Consider the following 21,135-nt stretch of genomic DNA (forward strand, 5'->3'; position numbering starts at 1 on the left):
AAAAAATCCGAATACTCCGATAAAAATTTGAATCCAAATACTTAATTATAAAAAATTAAGTAAATAATGATCTTGAGAGTTTTTGAAGATTCAACAGGTTCTAGAATATGAGAAAAAGAGAATCATGGTCTAAAACTATGGATTGAGAATGAATTGTATCTACTAGGGGGAGGAAGGTTCGGGCTACACAAGGCAGAGGTGTAAACGGATGGTCGAAAATCCAAATTTAATCCGCATCCGAATCCATCCGAATCCGTTTAGAGGTATCTAAATCCGATCAAAAAATATCCGAATCCGATTACATCCGATCCATATCCGAACCGAATCCGATCCGTTTACAGGCCTATTCTCAGGTTTAACTTCTCACTTGTACAAAGGGAATACTGGCCATCCTGAACAGCCAAACTGACGTTAATGTAGTTTTGTTTGTGCGAGGGCCTCTCACAAAGAGTTGGAAAAGTCATAAATTCCCACTCGTTAATTAATGCCTTGAAACTCTCACTCTCTCACATACACGATTTATACGACCGTGTGTGAAAACTTTCCCAAAAAAGGTTACACAAGCGTTAATAAAAACTTTCCCCAAAAAAAAAAAGATTTCTACCAAACAAAATATCTTTATTGAAAGGGAAAAACCCAAAATTGAAAGGTACTTCACCATTGTGTCTTTAACCTTACAAGTACCTCATGGAAAAATCCTGAATGGAATTGACCCAATTTTAATATGTTGGATAATGGGTTACATATTTTTACCAACTCGGACAATTCGGTCTATCTAACCTGGAAAAAATTATGTTAGGAGAAAGAACAAATTGTTTGAAGGACAAGACTTTCTATGTTGGCAATTTTGTGATATATCGAGGAAAAAATATTGCTACACTGCCCTAGTTCATATTCTTTTATGGGAAGGAGTTTGGGAGCATGGCCCGACACCAAGTGGGGACAATGAGAACGTACACGAAAGCATCTATCTGGGTGGCATTTTTGCCTTTCATGGGTTGTGGGGGTCATTTTACCCTCTTTGTGTCTGGCACAAGGCACACTCATAAACAGTGTTCTTTTTTCCCTTATTTTATATTCTCTTCACATAATAAAACATAGGAAACCACATTGGCATTTCTCTCTTTCTCACTCCTGCTTATTTGGACTCATGTAAGGGCCGTCCCATATAAATAATATCACTTTCCAACCCCTCAGTAGTTGTAGTGTATGAATTCCTTCTTACACTACCTTTGTAGGAAACCCTCTTTTGCTCTTCACATATACTAAATAGGGAGAATATGATTCCTCCATGTATGTGGGGGCCAATGAGAGAGCCCACAGGAGCATCATGGGGGTAGTACTTTCGCCTTTCATAGGCAGCAGGGCAGTCATTTCACAATAGCCAACATTGCCCCCCCACCCCCCAAACTATGTCTGGGCATGAAGGGTACTGGCAAGACTTACCCCACAGAAAAATTCTCCTATAAATATAACTTATTCAAAAACAGATGTTTGTTGTCTTAAATCCCGGTCAAGTCCAATGAATATGCATAAGCAAATTAAATTTCTCAAGCAATTCTTCGACAGAGTGAATCAACCAAAAATGGATATTGGGTCCTTATGTTGGTTCATGTGGTTCAAGATAAATGAAGCTTCCAGGTGATGGTCCTTGAATCATGCAGGAAGATACAGAGGTGTAGATGTGCTCATCAATGGACGACTTTTTTTTTTATTTTTTTGGGGGTGGGGGGGGGGGGGGGGGGGGTGCAGAGCTATGTAGGAATCATAGTATGGCGTAAAAGTTCACATTGGAGTCAGATATCTTTATCTGAAGAATCAATACATATTTCGACCGCAACGGTCACAAACATCAGAGATTGCTGCACCCACTGCTTCTGGCTTCTGCTGCTTCATCTTTGGTAGGTCAGTCTCCAGAACCTTATGTAGTGCTTTGGAAGCTTCTTGGAGATCGTCTGAACTGTAAACAGCCATGCAAGCGGTAAAAACAAAGTCAAGGGCCACAATATATTATGGAACTGAAGCAGTCTTACCAAGAAGGCCTAGAGAAACTGTTACAATTATATACATTGAGCATGCAATGCAAGAGAGTACTACAAAACCCTCACTAATGATATAGCCTTGCATGGTAAAGCGTTATTAGTGGTGGGTTTCATCTGGGAGATCTGTCAAAAGATTAACCTGATTAAAATGCCAAAACATCAGGTTTTAGAAGCCATTGTGGAACGCTTCTGTTCTTCCCAAGAATTGAATGCCATTGGACCATTGCAAGCGGCTTATAGTGTAATTTTTGGGTGTCAGAATTCTCTGATAAGGACGGAATTCGCACCATTGGCATGGTATGCAATAGTATTTATCATTACGGTCACATAGATAAATGCCAACTTTTTCCTAGTGTATGGAATATAAAGATGAAATTGTAAGCAAGACATTTGACTTACCAAAACGGAATCAATGCAAGAAAAAATAAGTTCACAAATAAAATCCCACTGAAAATTCTCATGTATCCAGGTCATCTATTTCGATAGATTATCCACCAAAGAAAAATCTTGTGTGCGCAGTACAAAAATGAGAAGATTGTTTCAAGATGGAATTATTTCAATAGTCGAAAAATGTCCACTACCACTATCAGTTCCTACAAAACTGTCTCGGGAGGTCGCAAGAAGAATTTGGACCTGCATCAGTTCAAGAATTTTCAAAGAAATTTTTTCCTGGTTGTGCGTATACCAGTCCTACACTAAACTACACCACAAAGAGGATGTGTTACACAAAAAGAGAGGGAGAGGAGAAAGACTTATTGTGCAAAGTGAAGGGCAGGAGAGTCAGTCCCTCAACAAGCTGCAGGGGTATTGACCAAATGTGCTAGCAGTTGCCTTCTCAAAGAAGTAGGTCAGTATTACTCATTAGATGCCATTATATTCACAATAATCTTCAGCAACATATAAATACTACTCAGGAAGTAGAACAGGCCCCTCGTAACAAAATTAAGGCAGGAAGATATTAGCTACAAGTAATAACTATGTCCAAATTTCAGTTGAATGGAAAAGAGGGATGGTGTAGAGTAGAGAAGGGATAAATAATGGATAAAGGAAGAGACTCCATTAATTGTGTGAGTTTCATAGGAATATGAATATTTCAGATGTTTTGCATTTAGAGTATAATTGAAAATTTTTATTGATCATCGGAGATTATTTTCTAATTTCTAGAATCATATACCAATCCATGTAATGGATGACATCACATCCCATTGAATAGTATTTGCAAAATCAATTCTAGGGAGTTATTAAGTGCAAGTCCAATGAGGCATTTGAGTTGTTTACAAAACTAACAAGACATGTACCTAAAGGTTGACTCAATTATAAAAAATCAGAAAAAAAAAAAGATGTGGTTTATATATAAAAATTAGCCCCTTTAAACATAAATGATTTAAGAGTGTTAATGAAATTGCCTGGATAAGATAAGTATGGTGGTACATAATTATGTATAACTATGGACAGATGCATCTTCATATGAGGAATATATTTTCACCACATAGAAAAAACCAGAAACCCCCTTACAATATTCAATATTCACCCTTTTTTCAATTTGGGGTAGACCTGTGGGGGGGGGGTGTTTACACACTGCTCCATGGTGAAGATGGGACTCAAACCCACATGTGGAGTATGACGACCCGAAGACATTAGATTAAAGAACATTGTAATCTTCATAATGAAATTCTTAGTAAAAAATAAGAATATTAGTGTCCTAAAGCATGCACAAATTAGTTCCTCAGAATATTATTAGATATAAGAGGTTGTTCTCTGTAAAATATTGATTCTGAGAAGGCCTACTGTATAAATTACCAGATATAAACTTTAAAAACAAAAAAAAAAGTGTCCTAGTGCACGAGGCTCCCGCTACTGCAGGGTCTGGGAGGGGCAAATGTAGACAGCCTTACCCCCTGCTTTGTAGGAGAGGTTGGTTTCCAAGTTTTGAACCCGCAACCAACAGGTTGCAACAGCGCAACTTAACCGTTGTGCCAAGGCTTGCCCAGATATAAACTATTCCACCTATATAACTTCTCCAACTAAAAAAGGATGAAAGGTTCATACGAAATAAAGAAAAGCATGGGTAGCCAACCATCACTAGGGGTCGTGAAATTTTGACCAACCCATCCTACCGGTTCTACCTGACCCAGTCAAAACCAGGTCGGTCAATTCAGACAAGTTGACCTGGTTTTGTAAGGATTTCAAACATTTAAGATATGAAAAAATGATATGTTTTCCTAGATTCAAATTAGTATTAGGTCAGGCTCTCTTTGGTATAGTTTATGTTTCTATTTATCTGACCTATTTTTATTTATGCAAGCATTTGATATGGTTTATGGTCCTTATTTCTCACAAACATAAATCAAAATAAACATAAACTCATAAACAGCTTGAGACCTATTTGTGATTTAGTCACAAATTGTTTATTTCTATTTGTGTGCTAGTTGTTAATCAACATGTGCTTATAACAGCTTAAATAGAAGGGTAATTCGGTCACTCACATGATTTTTAAAAGAATTGGTTGGAAACCATTGCAACCGCAGCTAGGGCTGTCAAAAAAGCCCGGCCGACCCTAACCCGCCCTGAGCCCGGACCCGAACCGACCCTGTATTTTCAGCCCGAAGGGCGGGTTAGGGTTTATTAATACCCTGACCCTGGCAGGGTCGGGTCGGGATCGGGTTTAGGCCTCGGGCTCAGCCCGGCCCGGACCGACCCGACCCTGTATTAATAATTATACTTATTTATAATATAGGTGGGGTTTTGGGGATCTATTTTGGAGCGTAGGATTGAATTGGATGCATTTAAGTTGTTGGTTAGAAATGAGAAACCCTAAAATTTCTTAACTCCTCATCTATTGTTCTCGATTTCTCCTTTGGAGGAGAAGGTCATCGGAACCTAGCCGCATTGTTCTTCCTTTCAATGGGAGTTGCGAGTCTACAACATAGACACATAGAGGGAGAGATCAGTTTTAGGGTTTGTCTTTGAGGAAGAGAATGTGAAGAGGAGAAGAGCTCTGCTTCGTTAGATCTTCAAAAGCTTGGAAAATTGTTTAAGTTTGTAAATCTGAGATGGACAGAGATTTCTTGGGTTTGAATGCAAAGGAATCGTCGCCGGCGGTGAAGGAGGAGAGCAAGAAGGGATCAAAAGATTCTGGTATTCTATTATTTTCCAATTTCTACTTTAATTTGAGAAATTTTGTTTCTCTAAAGTTGAATTCCCTTTTTTTTCTTTATTTGATAGTTAAGAACTTCACTCCGCTCCCTTCTATTCTTCTTCCACACAGGGAATCAGCCATTTTTTGAAACCAGTTTTTGGTGGTGTCTCGTTGGAGAGTCTCCTCTCCTTCTCTGTTTGTTTCTGCAGTTCATCGTCCTCCATCGTTCACGGATTATTGGCTCTTTGTTCTCAGTTCTGGAGGATCGATTTGAGCTTGCTAGGCTCTTAAATTTTGGGTTTATGTTGAGGATTCATCTTTGTGATTGTCTAGATCTAAGATTCAATATAATTCCATTGCAGAGGATTTTTTCTTTGAGTTCTAAACTGATGGGCAAGGTAAAACCCTTCAATGTATCTTTTGATTTGGGTAATTTGTGGTTCTTTGGTCTGATTCTATTATTCTTTGGCTTGAATTCATGGCACAAAGCTTCAATGGTTGACTCTTATTTTCTAATTAGATAAGATTCATGGTTCTTTTTAAAATAAAAAAAATGATACTGTTCACTGATTATATAGCAAAAACTATTTACAAAAAAAATAAAATAAAGTCAAGGTCAGGTTAGGGACAGGGTCAATCAGGGCCAACCTGACCCTGCCCCTTGACCCTGCCCGACCCTATCAGGGTCGGGTCGGGCCGGGCCGGGTTAGGGAAAACCCTGGCAGGGTCGGGTCAGGGTTGAGGGTTTCTTGGCCCTGCCAGGGTTGGGTCAGGGTCAGGGTTTAGGTTAAGGCCTCTAGGGTCAGGGTCAGGGTTTAGGCAGGCCCGGCCCAACCCGACCCATTGACAGCCCTAACCGCAGCTCAAACACCCTTACCATCTCCACACACATGGCAGCTCTCCGGCCCTCCCTGCACTCCCCCTTCCCTTCATCTGAACTCCCTGACCCACCTGCTACTCCCACACCCATCTTCCCACCCCTGCCTTTCCTGCCCCTCCCACTCCCATCCGACCCCTCCACAAAACTTCCCCACTCCTTATCTCCCCCTCACCAGCCCCTCCCCACCTCCCAGCTCCCACGGCCCCCTCTCTTACCCTCCCTCCCTTCCCTTCTTCCCCACCAGCCCGATCCCCTGTCTAAACCCAACTCCTGCACTCTCACAGAGGTCGGCAGGAAAACACTGTTCATCACCTTAAGCCACTTCAGGTGCCATGAAAAGGGGTTCCCTGCAATTGTCATCTCTGGAGCATGCTCCCCAACCCATCTCACACAACCCAAGTTGCAATTTTGGCTCCATTTTGTCCAACCAAGACATTGTGACCCTTAAGGTCACAATACACTAGACCACAAGAGTGTAGGTAATCCAACCACCGCAGAATCGCTCACATGTGAGACCGGATCGCAGACTCGTTGAGGTGACCACCTTGGTCCCAAAGTGTTCTCTCTTCTAAAAATAAGAAATACCAAACCTATTATTATTATGTCTATTGCTACCAAAGGATTTTTATTTACGACTCACAAATAAGTATTGTGAATCATTTTTCATAAATTGGACATAAACATAAACTATATCAAAGAGAGCCTCAACTGATAACAAGTTTTGGTTATATATATCGGGTTTTTTAGTTCAAATCTTCAAACATCGTAATCTAACGCTATACCTTTTGTGATAAAAAAAAAAATATTAAATATGATATATTTGGAAAAACCAGGTCAGACATGGAGAACCCTGCCAGGATTCAAACTGTGGGTTGAACATGGACATATGTCCTTGTCCAAAATCCAAGTCCGTGTCAGGCAGATTGTAGAGCACTCGCTCCCGGTGGTCGAGACCTGGATTTGTTGAATTTTTTCCATCCCTAACCATCATCCCCCTTCATCCCCTGCACATGAGTGCAAGGGTTAGGTTTGGTATCTTGCACCAGATAGGCAGGTGATTACCTGTTGCTTTTAGCAGTCTACCACTCTACCCAACCTAAAATAATCCAACCCAATCGTTAATCCTAATCACTGCCCTATGAAATTTTGGTAACTAAATGTTCAACTCCTAGGTAATCTGGAAGAGTGACAGCTTAATTTTTCTCTATTAACCCGAATAGTACTAAATTTATTCAATAATATGAAAGCCGGGGGTTCCCGCTGGTAGGGTACGAAATGATGTTCAATTTCAAAAATTCTGAGTTGCATAAAAGTCAAATCTAGGAGATGCTAAGCACCATAGAAATTGATGGCGTTTACACCAACTATCAAAATGTGGCCTACCCATGCATCAATCCTCGCATTTCATAGTGGATTAGAACTGGCAATGGCCAGAAATTCTTAAGACCTGCAAAAACTCAGCATCCAATCTAGAGTATCAACTCTGGGAAGGAAAGAAAAAAAAAACACTGAACACAACCATCAGGAGTCCATACATCCAGACAGTAAAACCACAAATGGTATAAAGTTTTGGCCTTTTATCACATAAAAAGGGTATCCAAATGATTCAAGTCAAAAGACAAAGTATAGTGGTCAACAAAAAAAACCTCAATGGGGCTGTCACCATATATCTATTGTCATGAAAATTAACTAGAGACAGGTTTTGAGGATTAATGAATCATTATTTACCTCATGGAGAGTGGCGGGGTTAGTCGAATTATAGTGTCATGTGTTGGCTTAGCAAGAATTCCTCTATCTTTCAGCTTGAGACAGATATCATAAGCAGAAACAGGGAACAGAACCTTGCCATTGAGCTCCACAGCATTGAGCAAACCTTTTCCTCGTACTTCCTTTACCAATTGAGGAAATTGTTGCTGAACCTTCACTAGCTGATGCCTAAATTCCTCGCCCAACTTTGCAGCCCTATAAAGTGATAGAATAATAACAATCACTTTTTCTTTTTCAATTCAGAAAATAAGGTGCAGCATTCAAAACCTGATCAAGTAAATTCAAATTAGCAAGATTTAACTTTTCCGAATGCTTTTATCGCCCCTTAAAACTAAGTTCAACTACACTGTTTTTAAAGAATAGCTATATTTTTGTCTGTATCTAGACAAAAAATCGCACTTTCTCCAATATGAAGTACTGGTGCAATTTGGAGTCTCATCATTAGGTTTTATTATCTTGAAGATAGCATAGGAGATGCAATATTTCATACCTCTCATCAAGTCCCTCTTCAATGATGACATCTAGTGAAGCAATGGCCACTGCACTTCCCAAAGGATTTCCACCAAAGGTGCTGAAAACAATCAAATCAGAGGAAATAAAACCTAGTAATGATACCAAGAAAGCAACCATGTACACACTATAGGTGTCTCTGACATGTGTGTGTGTGCATGAGAGAGAGAGAGAGAGAGAGAAACTCTAAAACCTGTGAATCTGTGATATAGGCAATTGAAATGTACACTGATTATGTAACACCATTGGTTGAGGAATCTATGGAATTTGATATACCAAACCCGGCTATAGAAAGTAAAATAAATCATATTTATTGTTTTCTGGAAAGCTGGACCTTCAGTTCAGTCTAAATTTAACTATGATCTCACTTACCATTCTTCCTGTGACCAGTACACTAAGCAGACCTAATACACAGATGATTGGAGTTGTTGATCAAGTATCATGACAATGTTTTGCAGATCAACATGGAATGATTTATGATTAGATCCAAAAGTAAGGATACAACTTGAGCTGGCAATTGAGAAATTCAGGCTTAAATTTGAGCTGCATAGGTCTGGGTCGTCAGTCTTGGTCCTATCCAAATTTCATCAAGTGCACAACCCAACTTTGTCTGATTCGAACCCTTATAAGAACAGAATAAGGATTAAGCAGCAAGCCATGGTGAAGATTTGGAGAACATGTTTCTATGCAGTAAGTTGATTTTGGACCTGAAACCTGAAAATATCAATTCCATGCCATGCTACATGGGTGTGGCAGAGATACAACCTAGGCATGGTATCTTGTACTAGGATGAAGTGGTTTGACATGGCTAAATCTCCTAGTCCAATGCATCCAAAAATCATAATTTGCACTTACTGCAACAATAGATTAAGAAATTTCCGGGACAATAAATCATTAGAACCAACAAACCTTCCATGTTCTCCAGGCTTGATGCACAGCATTATATCCTTGTCTGCAAGCACGGCACTTACGGGTATGACTCCCGCACCTATTGCTTTTCCTAGGATCTTAGTCAGATAAATGTAGATAAAGTAATTAAAAATCAAAAGCATGAATGAAGAATGAAGTCTCAATAAGATGGCATAATTAGGTATTCGCGAATAGTAAAAGACATGTATGTAGAGATCAAACATGGCAGAACATATTTGCACATAAAACTGGTAAATGAATATAGACAGCATGAGGTTTATGCTTAGTTGGCCATCCATAGCATATAGTCTTGTAACATACTATTTTGAGTACATTACTCAGACGGTCAGACCTCCCTTGGACTTTGCCCTAATTCCAATCACCTCCCCTGTATTTTCAACAATTACAACCATCCCATTTTGTGGAGATTAAATTACTCTACTATTTTATTAGTGAAACGACTGAGCTTCAGGGACATAGTGGAACTGACAGTAATTCCATCAGTGAAAAGATTTAAGATTACTAAGAAGGATTGCTTTTGGATTCTCATCCAAAGTGCCAAATCCCCTTTTTTTTTCCCCCAACATCTAATAAGACAAACATCAATTGGCAGCTCTTTGAACAGATACATGGACCTTTTTTGTGTACGGTTGTTATGTAGTCCAATAAAAAAGACTTTCAACATCAAACAGCATTACAGTTAAGCTTCCCATTACTCAGATGCCATTTATATGGTGCAGATGCAATGGATTTTCACTATTCAATTGGTCAATCATCTCTTCGGTCAAAATCTAGAATCAGCATAATTGCGTGGGATATTATTCTGAAATATTGACTAGAGATGACATGTATGAGAAGAAATCAAATGAAGTAATTGCTAATCCAATCTCTTGGGGCTGTGACATCTACATGAATGATCCAGACAACCTTGAATCGTAGCATGTCTTCCATACTGACTGTTACACTTTTTAAATCTTATCTTAGCCTCTAAAGGAATAAGAAATTAAAAGTTACAGTGTTTACCTCCAAAAGAAAACAGAATTTTAAAGAAGAATACAAAAGGAGATGGGAAAATTAAATTAAAAAATGAAGAAACTTCTAAACCAAAAACACAAGATTGATGTTTACATGTGTATCCACACCAATGTACTGGAAGCTACATAAATACACTAAAAGTGTGTTCTCCTTGACAAATTGTAGGGTGTTCACAGATAAATAGATTAGAAGGTCATACCACAACATCAGGTCTAACATCTTCCCAGTCACAAGCCAGCATTTTTCCGGTGCGTGCTATGCCAGTTTGTATTTCATCGGCAATCATTAGAACATTGTATTTCGAGCATAGATCTCTCACAGCTTTTAGATAACCATCTGGTGGAACTATAACCTAGAGGAAAAGGGACAAAACATTGAGATCCAATTATCAAAGCAGCATTTACTCAAACTTTTAGAAAAAAGTACACGACAATATATTTATAAAGGGCAGAGGTTTCCCACGATGCCAGAGTGGGAAACCGCACCAATGATAGGGCAGGAGATGGATTCATTCAGCAAGGGGCCCACATTTTGTCTAAGGAGAGAGAGTATCATGTGTGGGACCCACAGATCATTATGTGAGAGGGTGTGGGAAGGAATCCCCACTCCAGAGACTTGGGGATCTTTTTCCCATTTATAAAATAAGGATTTGGAGCTTTGATTAGGTGGCACTCATAAAATAATTGCACTGGATTGAGTTTCAAAAAGGAGGAAAAAGTGCATAAAGTCTTGAGCATCGTTCAGATAGCCTGCGATAACTTCCTATCCCAAGAAGACATACCCCAGCCTCTCCTTGAATGGGTTCAAACAAAAAACCAGCAATCCGATCTCCTTTTTCTGCATTCCGGAACAGAAGAAAATGATTAAACTTCCCGGCTATATGCCTGTTTACCAATGGAAAATCTGTATAGATGGATCATATGCATATAACTGGACCCAATCATCCAATGGTTTACTCATAAGAGATCTCATAAACAATTTAATAAATTACATGATTATGAATATAAAACCTATAATATAATTTATGAAAGACAAATAAAAAGAAGGATCAAGATTATCTGATTAGGATTATTTTTGCATATCTGATCTTCCCGATTGTAGACCACCAAATAGCTAGTACCAGCATGTTTAACTTTAACATGTTTATTCTTTGGATTTTCACACTTGCGGTCGCTTCAACAGTGACTTGAAACTGATAGAAATTAATAAGACACAATCAGAACCATTGTTCAGCATAATATCTTATTTATATACCTTTGAAGATGTTCTCAAGCATATCAGCATCACCAAAATCAACTTTAAGATGGCCAGGTAACAAGGGTCCGAAACCACGAGTAGCTTCATTGTCACAACTCATAGAAATCACACCAATGGTACGGCCATGGAAGCAGCGACAACATGAGACAATAATAGCCTGAACATGACTCAGTTTGAATAAAGGTTGTTAGTTTGCTTCTTTCCCAACAAAACTGAACTGGATACTAAAGACTTGATCAATTACCATTCATCCCTATGTCCTACAAAAAAAAAAAAAGTAAATAAATATGCAGTTCAGGAAAGTAAACTGACTTATGGAGTAAATGTAACTAGACCATCATAATGTCTAGTAAAATTTGGGCCTTCAATTATTACAAGATTACTCTTTTGTTTTTCATAAGAAATTAAAGGTTACTCATACATGAAAGTTAACAAATGTATATATATATATATATATAAACACATAAATCCTAAGAAGGTGTAAGCCCAGCCAAAAGATACAAAGGGCCACTCTATACATAACAAGGCCCCGTGAAACAAATTAGTACAAAAACTTATATCAGTTAGCATGTATCTCATCCATCAACATAGTACAGACTCTACAAGACATAACCCATAAAACAGCTTTATCAGCTACTTTATCTGCCTGAAGACATTGTTCTCAGATGCCCTTCTATTCTTTCAAGCCAAATGCACCACAAAATTGATGAAAGGATGAGACCTCAACAGTTTGTGTCCCCAAAGGGTCTACAACATGATATTCCACCTACTAATGAGATCATTGACCCGAAAGTACCATCCCAGAACTGCATTATTGGAGCTGAGAATGTAATGCCACACCTCTAGTGCGGCCAAAATACAAATAATAAAGCAAAAACAAAGATGAGAGGCACCAACTCCGTATATCATTAATATGTATCGTGAGATAAGATGGTTAATGGTAAGAATTTTGTCCAGGAAAGCATACCATAAGAAAAACTAAACCTTAAGAGAGCTCCCATTGATCTAAACCATAGAAACTAGGTGAGATGAAGGTTGATCTATGGAAAAACCTTCATTTTTTGATTTAATAGAAATTATACCAGAACATGAACTGAACCATCCTCATTCTCCCAGTCATTAAGTTTCTTCTTTAACTAGGAGTTCCCATAGTATTTGAGTTAACCACTTCAAGGTAATGGAAAACCAGAGCTTCATGGTTGCCAGCTAGATCATATACATAGGAAAAGGTTAGGTTGGGAGGTTAACCTTGGAATGGCAACCTAGATGGCTAGAGATGATGGATTTACGAATTTTACATTTTTCTTTATTCTCTTTTCAAAAGACCTTACGCCATTCATAAATCTACACTTCCTTCAATTTTGTTATGCATCAAAGTCTTTGATTAGAAAGGAAAAATAAATTCATCGGAAATTGAATTAATACGCAGGTCTACACAAAGTAATCCCCATTTAGTTGGGATAAGGCTTAGTTGTTGCTGTTGTTGTTGTCTATACAAATTAATAATGGCTCCAAATGTTCCAAGAGGGCCAATGCAGAACAATCCAGTGATCCTCTTGTTTGCCAAGGATTATTTTCTAGCAATACTATCAAGAAGGTGTATTAAAAGAACTTGCAAGACTCGTCAGATATGCCAAGAAATTTTAACAGTACTTTATACGACAGCCCAAAAGGAAAACACAGATATCTCCAAATTCATTCTCATTCACAGACAGATTGTTCAGATACATCATTAACCACGTTTCATCAGTTTATTCAAATATTGTATTTGAACACCAAGGCTAACCCAAAAAATCATAAGCACTAATAGACTTGATACTCATGGTTGATTAGGTGCTTCGTACCTCATCCTTGGGAATATTTTTCTTTTCATAACCCCATTTTCTTGCCAATTTAAGAGCTGTTTCTACACCTTCAGCTCCAGTATTCATTGGTAGCACCATGTCATAACCAAAGATGCTTTTTAGCCGCTCTGCAAATGGTGGGAATTTATCATTATAAAAGGCCCTAGAGCTGAGGGTGAGCCTTTCTGTCTGTTCAACCAAGGCCTTCATGATCTTTGGATGACAATGTCCCTGCATTGCAGAAGTCAAAGGTGAATTTTACATCAAGTTATAATACAAACAAGAGTCTTCTCATGTGTTTGTTAGCTATAGTCATAAATAGGCATTCTCAAAAATAGAAGATTTTGTTGATTGCCTTTGCATATATATATATATATATATTTTTTTTTTTGAGGGGAGTTGGTCTGGGTTGGTTCTCAATTACCACTGACCAGGGAAGATGCTTAAGCTGAGCCCAGCCTGATGAGCAGTTGTGTTGGGATGTGTCAACCCAAACTGGGGAACTGCCTGGCCCATGAAGTAATTGGATCGGTACTTGCTAATTCGAACGTCATATTTTGGAGTTGAAAATTTCACATTGAAAACAAAGGGGAATTGGGTAAAACCAAGTGGAAAGAATTCACTGAAAACTTGGATCTGTTTTTGTGTGCAATCATAGGAATTACAAACTTCATAGTGAAAAAAGAGCAGTTAAGGTTTTGGTAAAAATCATAAAACAAAATCCAAACTGACCAAAATAAGTTGCTTCTTAGATCTACAATTCCAAATCAATAGCTCATTTAGTATTAAGAGGAATGACCTGATTGACTGCAGAGTAAGCTGAGAGGAAATCCAGATATTTGTGGCCTTCAGGATCCCATACACATGATCCCTTTGCTTGAGAAAACACTACAGGTATTGGATGGTAACTGCATTTCAATCCAACAGAATCACTTAGAATAGGACACATGCAACAAGATGAAGGAATTCAAAGCCAAAATGAATACAATCACAAGGGATTACTAAAAGGCAAAAGGGAGCCCAAAATAATACATATATTGTGACAAAAGATAAGGAACACAGAAAATCAAACCCTCAGTGACTCTCCTCTGACTCCAAAAGCTTCATTTCAACTTGTGTGTTCTTGATTGTTGGATCTGATTAGATCTCTCATCTCTGCTCATATATCCTGATTGATAGCACCCACCTGCTATAGGGATTTCTATTATTCTTTTTCTTCTTTTGTTAGTTTGCTTCTATATCTGAATTGTGCACCTATATTGCAATTCTGGACAGGTACAACCGATACTTGTAACAGCAACCAAAATAAGAGAGCAACGTATGTTTTTCTCAACCATAGTCTCTATTAGAGAATAACAAACACTTGACTGAAATATGTGCTGGTTCGGAATTGAAAGAAAGAAAGAAAAAAAAAAATGTGTATCCAGTGCACAAGTTCAAGGTTCAGTCTTAGTTTGGTGCCCATTGCCAGCAGGTTGTCTATTCTGGCTGCATCGCTGACCGACTCTCTCTGTATTTGTAGAGGCTAGAGATCTAATAATAGTCTTGGCTTTAGAAAAGGTCTCATGCAATATCTGTATCCTTGTGTCCTATTCAGATGTTAAATTTGAATTTATTCAATTTGGAACAATGTCCAATCAATGACATTTCACAGGAGAAAGTTGCATTTGTGGTTCTAAATTGACAATGTAAAATATGACAATAAGGAATATATTATTAGGTGAATTTTCCATGCTAAAGTCCTATAGCTTTAATCATTCAAGTGGCAAAATGAGTGATTCAATCTGCTACTCCTACAAGCCCATTTCTCCTAGGTTTTTAATATCTGTCCAAAGTGCTAGTTTGGTTCTAATTAGCTTCCAAAACATTATAAAATGAAGACATTCTCTCCTATCCAAATCTTCAATAGCTCAATCAGTGATCAAAATGTGAAACAGACCTTGTCCAATTTATTAAGAGTAGTATTACTTAAATGCCAGCCAGGCAAGTGTTAATGGGCATGATCCTAGTGTCTGAGGACATGGGCTATATAAAGCAAAGAGACAGGCAGCTGTCTTTAAGCAATCCTAGCCACCAGACTTCGACCAAGAGAGCCCACAAGTATAACGAAAATCTCAGTTGAAAATTACTTTCTTCGTTATAACAAACACATGAATGTTAGACTTAAATCTTCTACAGAGACTTCTTATGGAAATCGATCTAGTCAAAAGACATTAGTTACAAGCTTACAGCATCCGATTGCCCTTAGCGGTCACCCACCAAGGCAGAACATAAACATTTAGGTAACGTAGATTCACATTAAATAAAATGAACAAATCAAATACTGAAGCACATCATCTCATGGGAAAATTGATCAAAAGCAAGAACAAAACTATAACTCTTGTTTGTATGCATGGGTATGTACGTGGATTAAGAAGATAAACGAAAGAATCAAAGCAGAATAGAAAACCCAGCAACTAAAAAAATTAGAGTGAAATAATTTTACTACTGTGAGTCTGATGACTCTCATTTTAACATGAGAGAGAGAGAGGACCAACTTGTGAGCGCTACATTCATATTCCTTATTGATGAGTTCTTGAGAAGAGGAAGGGCTTCCTTCTGGGAGAGAACTGAAACTCCTCCCCTTGCAAATCCTATTCAATACATACATTAAAGGTCTCCTGGTAGCCATTGATGACAGTGGTTGGTCTGTTTTCCCACCAACTAAAGATGATCTTCTCAAACGTCTCGGAATTTTCTTCTTCTTGAATTTGGGGACCAACTCAGATCGCAAAGTCCTGCAAAAATCGCCTAAGTCTCCTTCCCTTCTGCAATTCTATAGATTCCTCGGATTTTGATTCTATGTACTCACAGATTGCAGTTCCCACTTCCCAAAGCATATCCATGAAAACTGATCGCCTTGATCCCAGCCAAACAAGCATACCGAAACAGACCCCACCTAGTTTTTTTCTTAGGTCCTAAACTACCCCTAAGTTCTGCTTCAATTCCTGCTTATGGTCCATTATCCTAGACAGACTCCTGATCAAATTCATCAAAACCCTCCGTTTACCCGAGTTATCCTCTTCAATTTTTAAATCTCGGCAGTGCGGGAGTGCCAGGTGGAGTGTCATGTCCGAGCTGTCACATGTTGGTATCTTCACCTAGCACTGCTGCACTGCCAAGCCTTAAGAAATTTGAGAAGATAATTTTTCAGCACAACATTTTCTCTCTCTCCCTACCCCCCCCCCGGAAAAAAAAAGGGTTTTCATAGAATTACAATTAATCATAGGCTTTATGATCGTTAAATTTATAATTATGTGCATTTTTCATTATTAAATTTTTTTTTGGATAAACAAAATATTAAGGGTATGTTTGAAAAGAAAAAATATGATAAGACAAAAATAATAGTTACTACGATGATTAATTTTTTTCTTACATAACTAAAAAAAAATAGGCTAAAATCATAATAAGATAATAATTGATTTATGTAACATTCTCTTTCCTCAAGGCAAAGGGTAGAGTAATAGAGAGACACACCCACAATGATAATATTCTCTTTCCTTATTAACCATGTGAGTCTTATTTATATATCGAAATGAACTTCATGTTTTGTTCCCAACAGTTTCACATGTATCTTACCCAAAAACAGTTTCACATGTATGATGCCAATATATCCGATAATATCCCTCTCCTTCGATTAAATCATGTGTTTAAAAGAAAGATAATTAGATGAGGACACATCTTAACAAGAGGGTAAAGGGTGATTTTGTCATTTCAATGCCTCGATAATGATGTCCTGTTTGGATAATGTTAATTAATGGATTCATTTCATCCACAGTGGGTCAGAAGGATGATTGGTAGTAACACGTCTTTTTTGGTAAAATGGTAGTAACACGTCAACATCCACAAGATGATGCGCCGATGCGGTACCTCGTAAGTAAACCATATACCAGATTTTTTTTTTTTTTTTTTTTGGTAGAACCATATACCAACTCATCCTCTGCCTCCCATACATTGACACCTTACACTTCAGGAATTGAGATGGACATATCTGTTTACTGGGCCCATCACTTACTGAAGGACCAAAATGAAAGGAAAATGACTCCAAGGAACCTTTGGCCTCTGACTACGGCCCACTCCCACATCCCATAATTTAACCGACTAAAGAGGATTCTCTTTATGCTTTAACCCTAATAAGCATCTACCATTTGATTGGCGTCTGTTTGCAAGGTAAAGTAAAAGGAAGCGAATAAAATTCATTTTAAAAATGAAACTTTTGACATCATTATTCATCATTATTATTCCTTTTTTTTTTTGGTAATAATTCAACATGAATATTTAACTAACTCCAGAATACAAATTACATCTAAAAAATATTCTTATTAAATATAATAAAAAAGTTAAGCAATTCATAGAGTCACGTCTCACATTGGTAATAATTATAGAGGAGAAAGTTTTTCGTTCACCACGTGATGAAGGGTTAGCAACCCATCCTAGGTTCCCAAACTCTGATAGGGGTTTAATATAAATCCCAAAATTCCCTCATCCTTCAACCCACAACGGCTCGCAGGAAAACTGTGTCCTAATTACAAATTTTAAAAATTTTCATTTCTTTTTGCTTTAATTTTTCCCTTGCAACCAAGGGTAGTCTAAAGGCTGATCAGCATTGCTTATGAGGCGACAAGTTTGGTAGCTATTTGTATTGAACTTAATTTTTTTTTACATGAAAACAGAACAACTTCATTGAGAATGAAGTAAATAAACATTTCATTCTTACCACTAAAAAATAAATAAATAAAACATTTCATTGTTCCTCAGATTGTTTGTTCCAACTGATGTTAAAAGTTTTAGAAGTATGGAGACTTGACTCTTGATTGATTACCAATAGGAGGCGTAGTTTGATGATTCAGTATCAAATCGTTATGGAATTGGAGGTAAACTGGTAAACAGATTCCTTGCTGATCCCGTATCAGTGGATTGGTAGGGACAAGGGTAAATAAGTACAAAAAAAAAATTCGAATTTTGAACAAAATCAAAGGTATATCTGACCTGATACCGTATCTGATAACTCATACCTAATCTTAAATTCATCATCGGAAATGAAAATTTAAATGAGACAAGAATCCAATCACATGGTGAATAAAGATGTGAACAGAAATTATAAAATTTGCAATTGATTCATATTCATTTAGAAAAATCTGTATGAGAAAAATCACTTTCCAAAATCTATTCAAATCCATCCAAAAACCAATCAGATACAAATATGATAATCCGACAATAATAATACATCTAAAATATATAATCGTATCTGCTTATTTTCAATTATAATTTTAAGTACCTATTAATTTAAATAGTAATAGTTGGCGGGCAGCTGACGACAATGTCTTTCCTAGACTCTGGTAACCAGCAATAATCTTCTTTTTCCTTCAACTCTAGTGTATACCAGTTTTGGTTTTTCTTCTTTCTTCCTTCCTTCCAATACGTTTTCTCCTCTTTTTCTTCTTTTTCTTCTTCGGACTCCGATTCCCTCTCTTCTTCCTACGATTCTGATTTATTTTTTTCTTCGGAAATGATTTACTGATTTTATTTCATCAGAAAAGTGGCAATCAAATAATCATAATTGGTCCAGATCTAAAAATATAAAATGAGAGCAAACTAAACCCATACAGTCCATATCAGCAGATTCGCATCGGAATACACCATTATTTAAATCTTTGTAGGTGGGAGTTCCAATAGGACTCAATTTGCGGTAGATACTAAGAGCGTCTAATCGCCAATCCCACTCTCACAGCAGAAATAAAAAAGCAACCTCGATAACCTCTCCAACGAAGCCACCTAGAAAAAGATCTACTTCTATGACCAAGAAAAATGTGTATGTAGCTCCTATCTAAAATTCTGGTGAAGTAAAGGAATCTAACTGGCATTTAGAGACCAAGCCGAGAAGAAAATTGTGTTATGTAGTTCCTATCTAAAATTCTGGTTTTTAAGAGTGTAACTGGCATCTAGGGACCAAGTCGAGAGGATATATTAGACAGTATAGTACAATAAGAAACAATTGGGGAGCAATCTACTCCAGTGACCTAAATATTGGCGTCCCATACGAAGCCCACCATCAGCTGAAGTTGGAATCTATCATCCCAGATGAAGAAACCTCTACATCTGCCAATGATGAACCCTTGTAGGTCACCATGACAACTCCAGAGAACCTTATGACAACATAGTACCACCAAGTACCATAGCAATTTTTAAAACAAAACATACACCAGGAACAAAGCAAATAAGGCAAAGGAACCATCACCATACGGTCACTCCCAACTTATTTAATGCTTACACTACATTTCAACTTAAAATTTTGAACAATAGAAATGGGTGCACCTGTATTATGAGCCAGTGATCAGAAGAAATTGAAGCTCATTCACTATTTCCTTTACAGTTGATATTGTAACAAAGAAGGCTGTAATCATAGAAGGATGTATGCATTATACAATTTTAAGCATACAAACCAGTGATTCCTTCAAATTCCATACCCCATGACAAAAAATGAAGGGGGAATATACATTAGCACTGTTCAGTGAATTTTAAGCTGATTAGAAGGATGTATGCATTATACAATTTTAAGCATACAAATCAGTGATTCACTCAAATTCCATACCCCATGAACAAAAAAACTGAAGGGGTAAGTTACCTCTTGGAGAATGTCCTAAGAAAAATTATACCATGCTAATCAGCTTTTCAATTAGCACTGGTTCGGTCAAGTCTAGAAGTAACAGGTTTGATAAATTTATAAAAACAAAAAGTGGAGACAAGTCAGGGAACTAGTTAAGACAATACTGAATCGTTAGTATAGTGAAAGTCAAAGAACCAGAGGAAAACCACTCTTGGAGCATGTCACCCAAAAAATATTAATGGCATGCCATAAAGAGCCATTTGATTAGCATATTACTTCCAAGTCCCAAACTACTTGGCTTGGTAACAAGGATGGAGTCAAGTCGGGAATTAGAACAACCATTGTCAATTCTAGTCTGAATTTTCAGTAGAGCGGTTGAGAAAGAGGAACGAAAAGTAACAAAGCTTGGAGCATGTCACCACAAAAAATGAAGGCATGCTAAACATCTTTTAGATTAGCATTTTTTTGTTTTAGTATAGTATCAAAATGACTGGTTTGGTAAGATAGGATGGAAATAAAAGTCAGGAACCAAAACAAGTGTCATCAATTCTAGTTCAGATATCAAAGAAATTACAGCTGAGAGAAGTCACGGACAGAAAAAGAGGGGAGGGAGAAACAGCAAACATGATAGTAAAATTAGGAAAAACAGCTGAAGAAAACTGCATAAAATACATATAATGACGAAGAGAAATCACAGATCTCAATCCACAAATGAAATTGCAGAAGGCTATGTTCTAGTAGGGATGGATAACTTAGGTAAGAGTCCTTGTTATAAAATCTGCAAGAATAAATGAACCCAGCTGAAATGCAGAGACTAAAATTATGATTGAGATGCCAGGTCATAAAATTCTACTATTCAAATCCACAAGGATTTCTTCCTAACCAAGCTCAAGAGACAACTCCATAAGCAGAACCACAGAAGGAAGGAATCCAATATTTCTCAGATGGTATCAGTCTTGGCAGTAAAATGGATTCTCTGGGATAAAACTAGGCTGCATTCCTCAATCGATGAGGAGAAAACCAAGAAAACAGCTACCTACCACAGCCGCATTGCCCTGTATATCATCGATAGACAATGATCCTATTCACAAAAAGCTGAAGGCAAG

General features: G+C 37.6%; 1 protein-coding gene across 1 annotated transcript; it reads right to left on the reverse strand.

The window, feature by feature from the left end:
• Positions 1-1,743: 1,743 nt before the first annotated feature.
• On the reverse strand, positions 1,744-16,155 carry LOC122651801 (ornithine aminotransferase, mitochondrial-like). The gene is made up of 10 exons (XM_043845339.1): positions 15,921-16,155; positions 14,183-14,291; positions 13,384-13,614; positions 11,537-11,696; positions 11,064-11,119; positions 10,482-10,634; positions 9,248-9,345; positions 8,319-8,399; positions 7,790-8,023; positions 1,744-1,960 (listed from the first exon to the last, which is right to left on the reverse strand). The coding sequence occupies exons 1-10, from the start codon at positions 16,052-16,054 to the stop codon at positions 1,819-1,821; spliced, it is 1,398 nt and encodes a 465-aa protein (XP_043701274.1). The 5' UTR covers positions 16,055-16,155; the 3' UTR covers positions 1,744-1,818.
• Positions 16,156-21,135: the final 4,980 nt, after the last annotated feature.

Source organism: Telopea speciosissima, chromosome 2 (genome assembly GCF_018873765.1).
Source record: "Telopea speciosissima isolate NSW1024214 ecotype Mountain lineage chromosome 2, Tspe_v1, whole genome shotgun sequence".
NCBI lineage: Eukaryota > Viridiplantae > Streptophyta > Magnoliopsida > Proteales > Proteaceae > Telopea > Telopea speciosissima.

What these genes read in the sequence shown, in the direction of transcription:
- LOC122651801 (XM_043845339.1), bottom strand. Translation starts at nt 16,054, where the DNA reads ATGGCTACCAGGAGACCTTTAATGTATGTATTGAATAGGATTTGCAAG. An exon ending in CCATTCAAGGAGAGGCTGGG is followed by an intron (nt 10,635 to 11,063) that starts GTATGTCTTCTT and finishes CTTTTCCTCTAG; the next exon opens with GTTATAGTTCCACCAGATGG. An exon ending in GAAGAGGGACTTGATGAGAG is followed by an intron (nt 8,024 to 8,318) that starts GTATGAAATATT and finishes ATCACTTTATAG; the next exon opens with GGCTGCAAAGTTGGGCGAGG.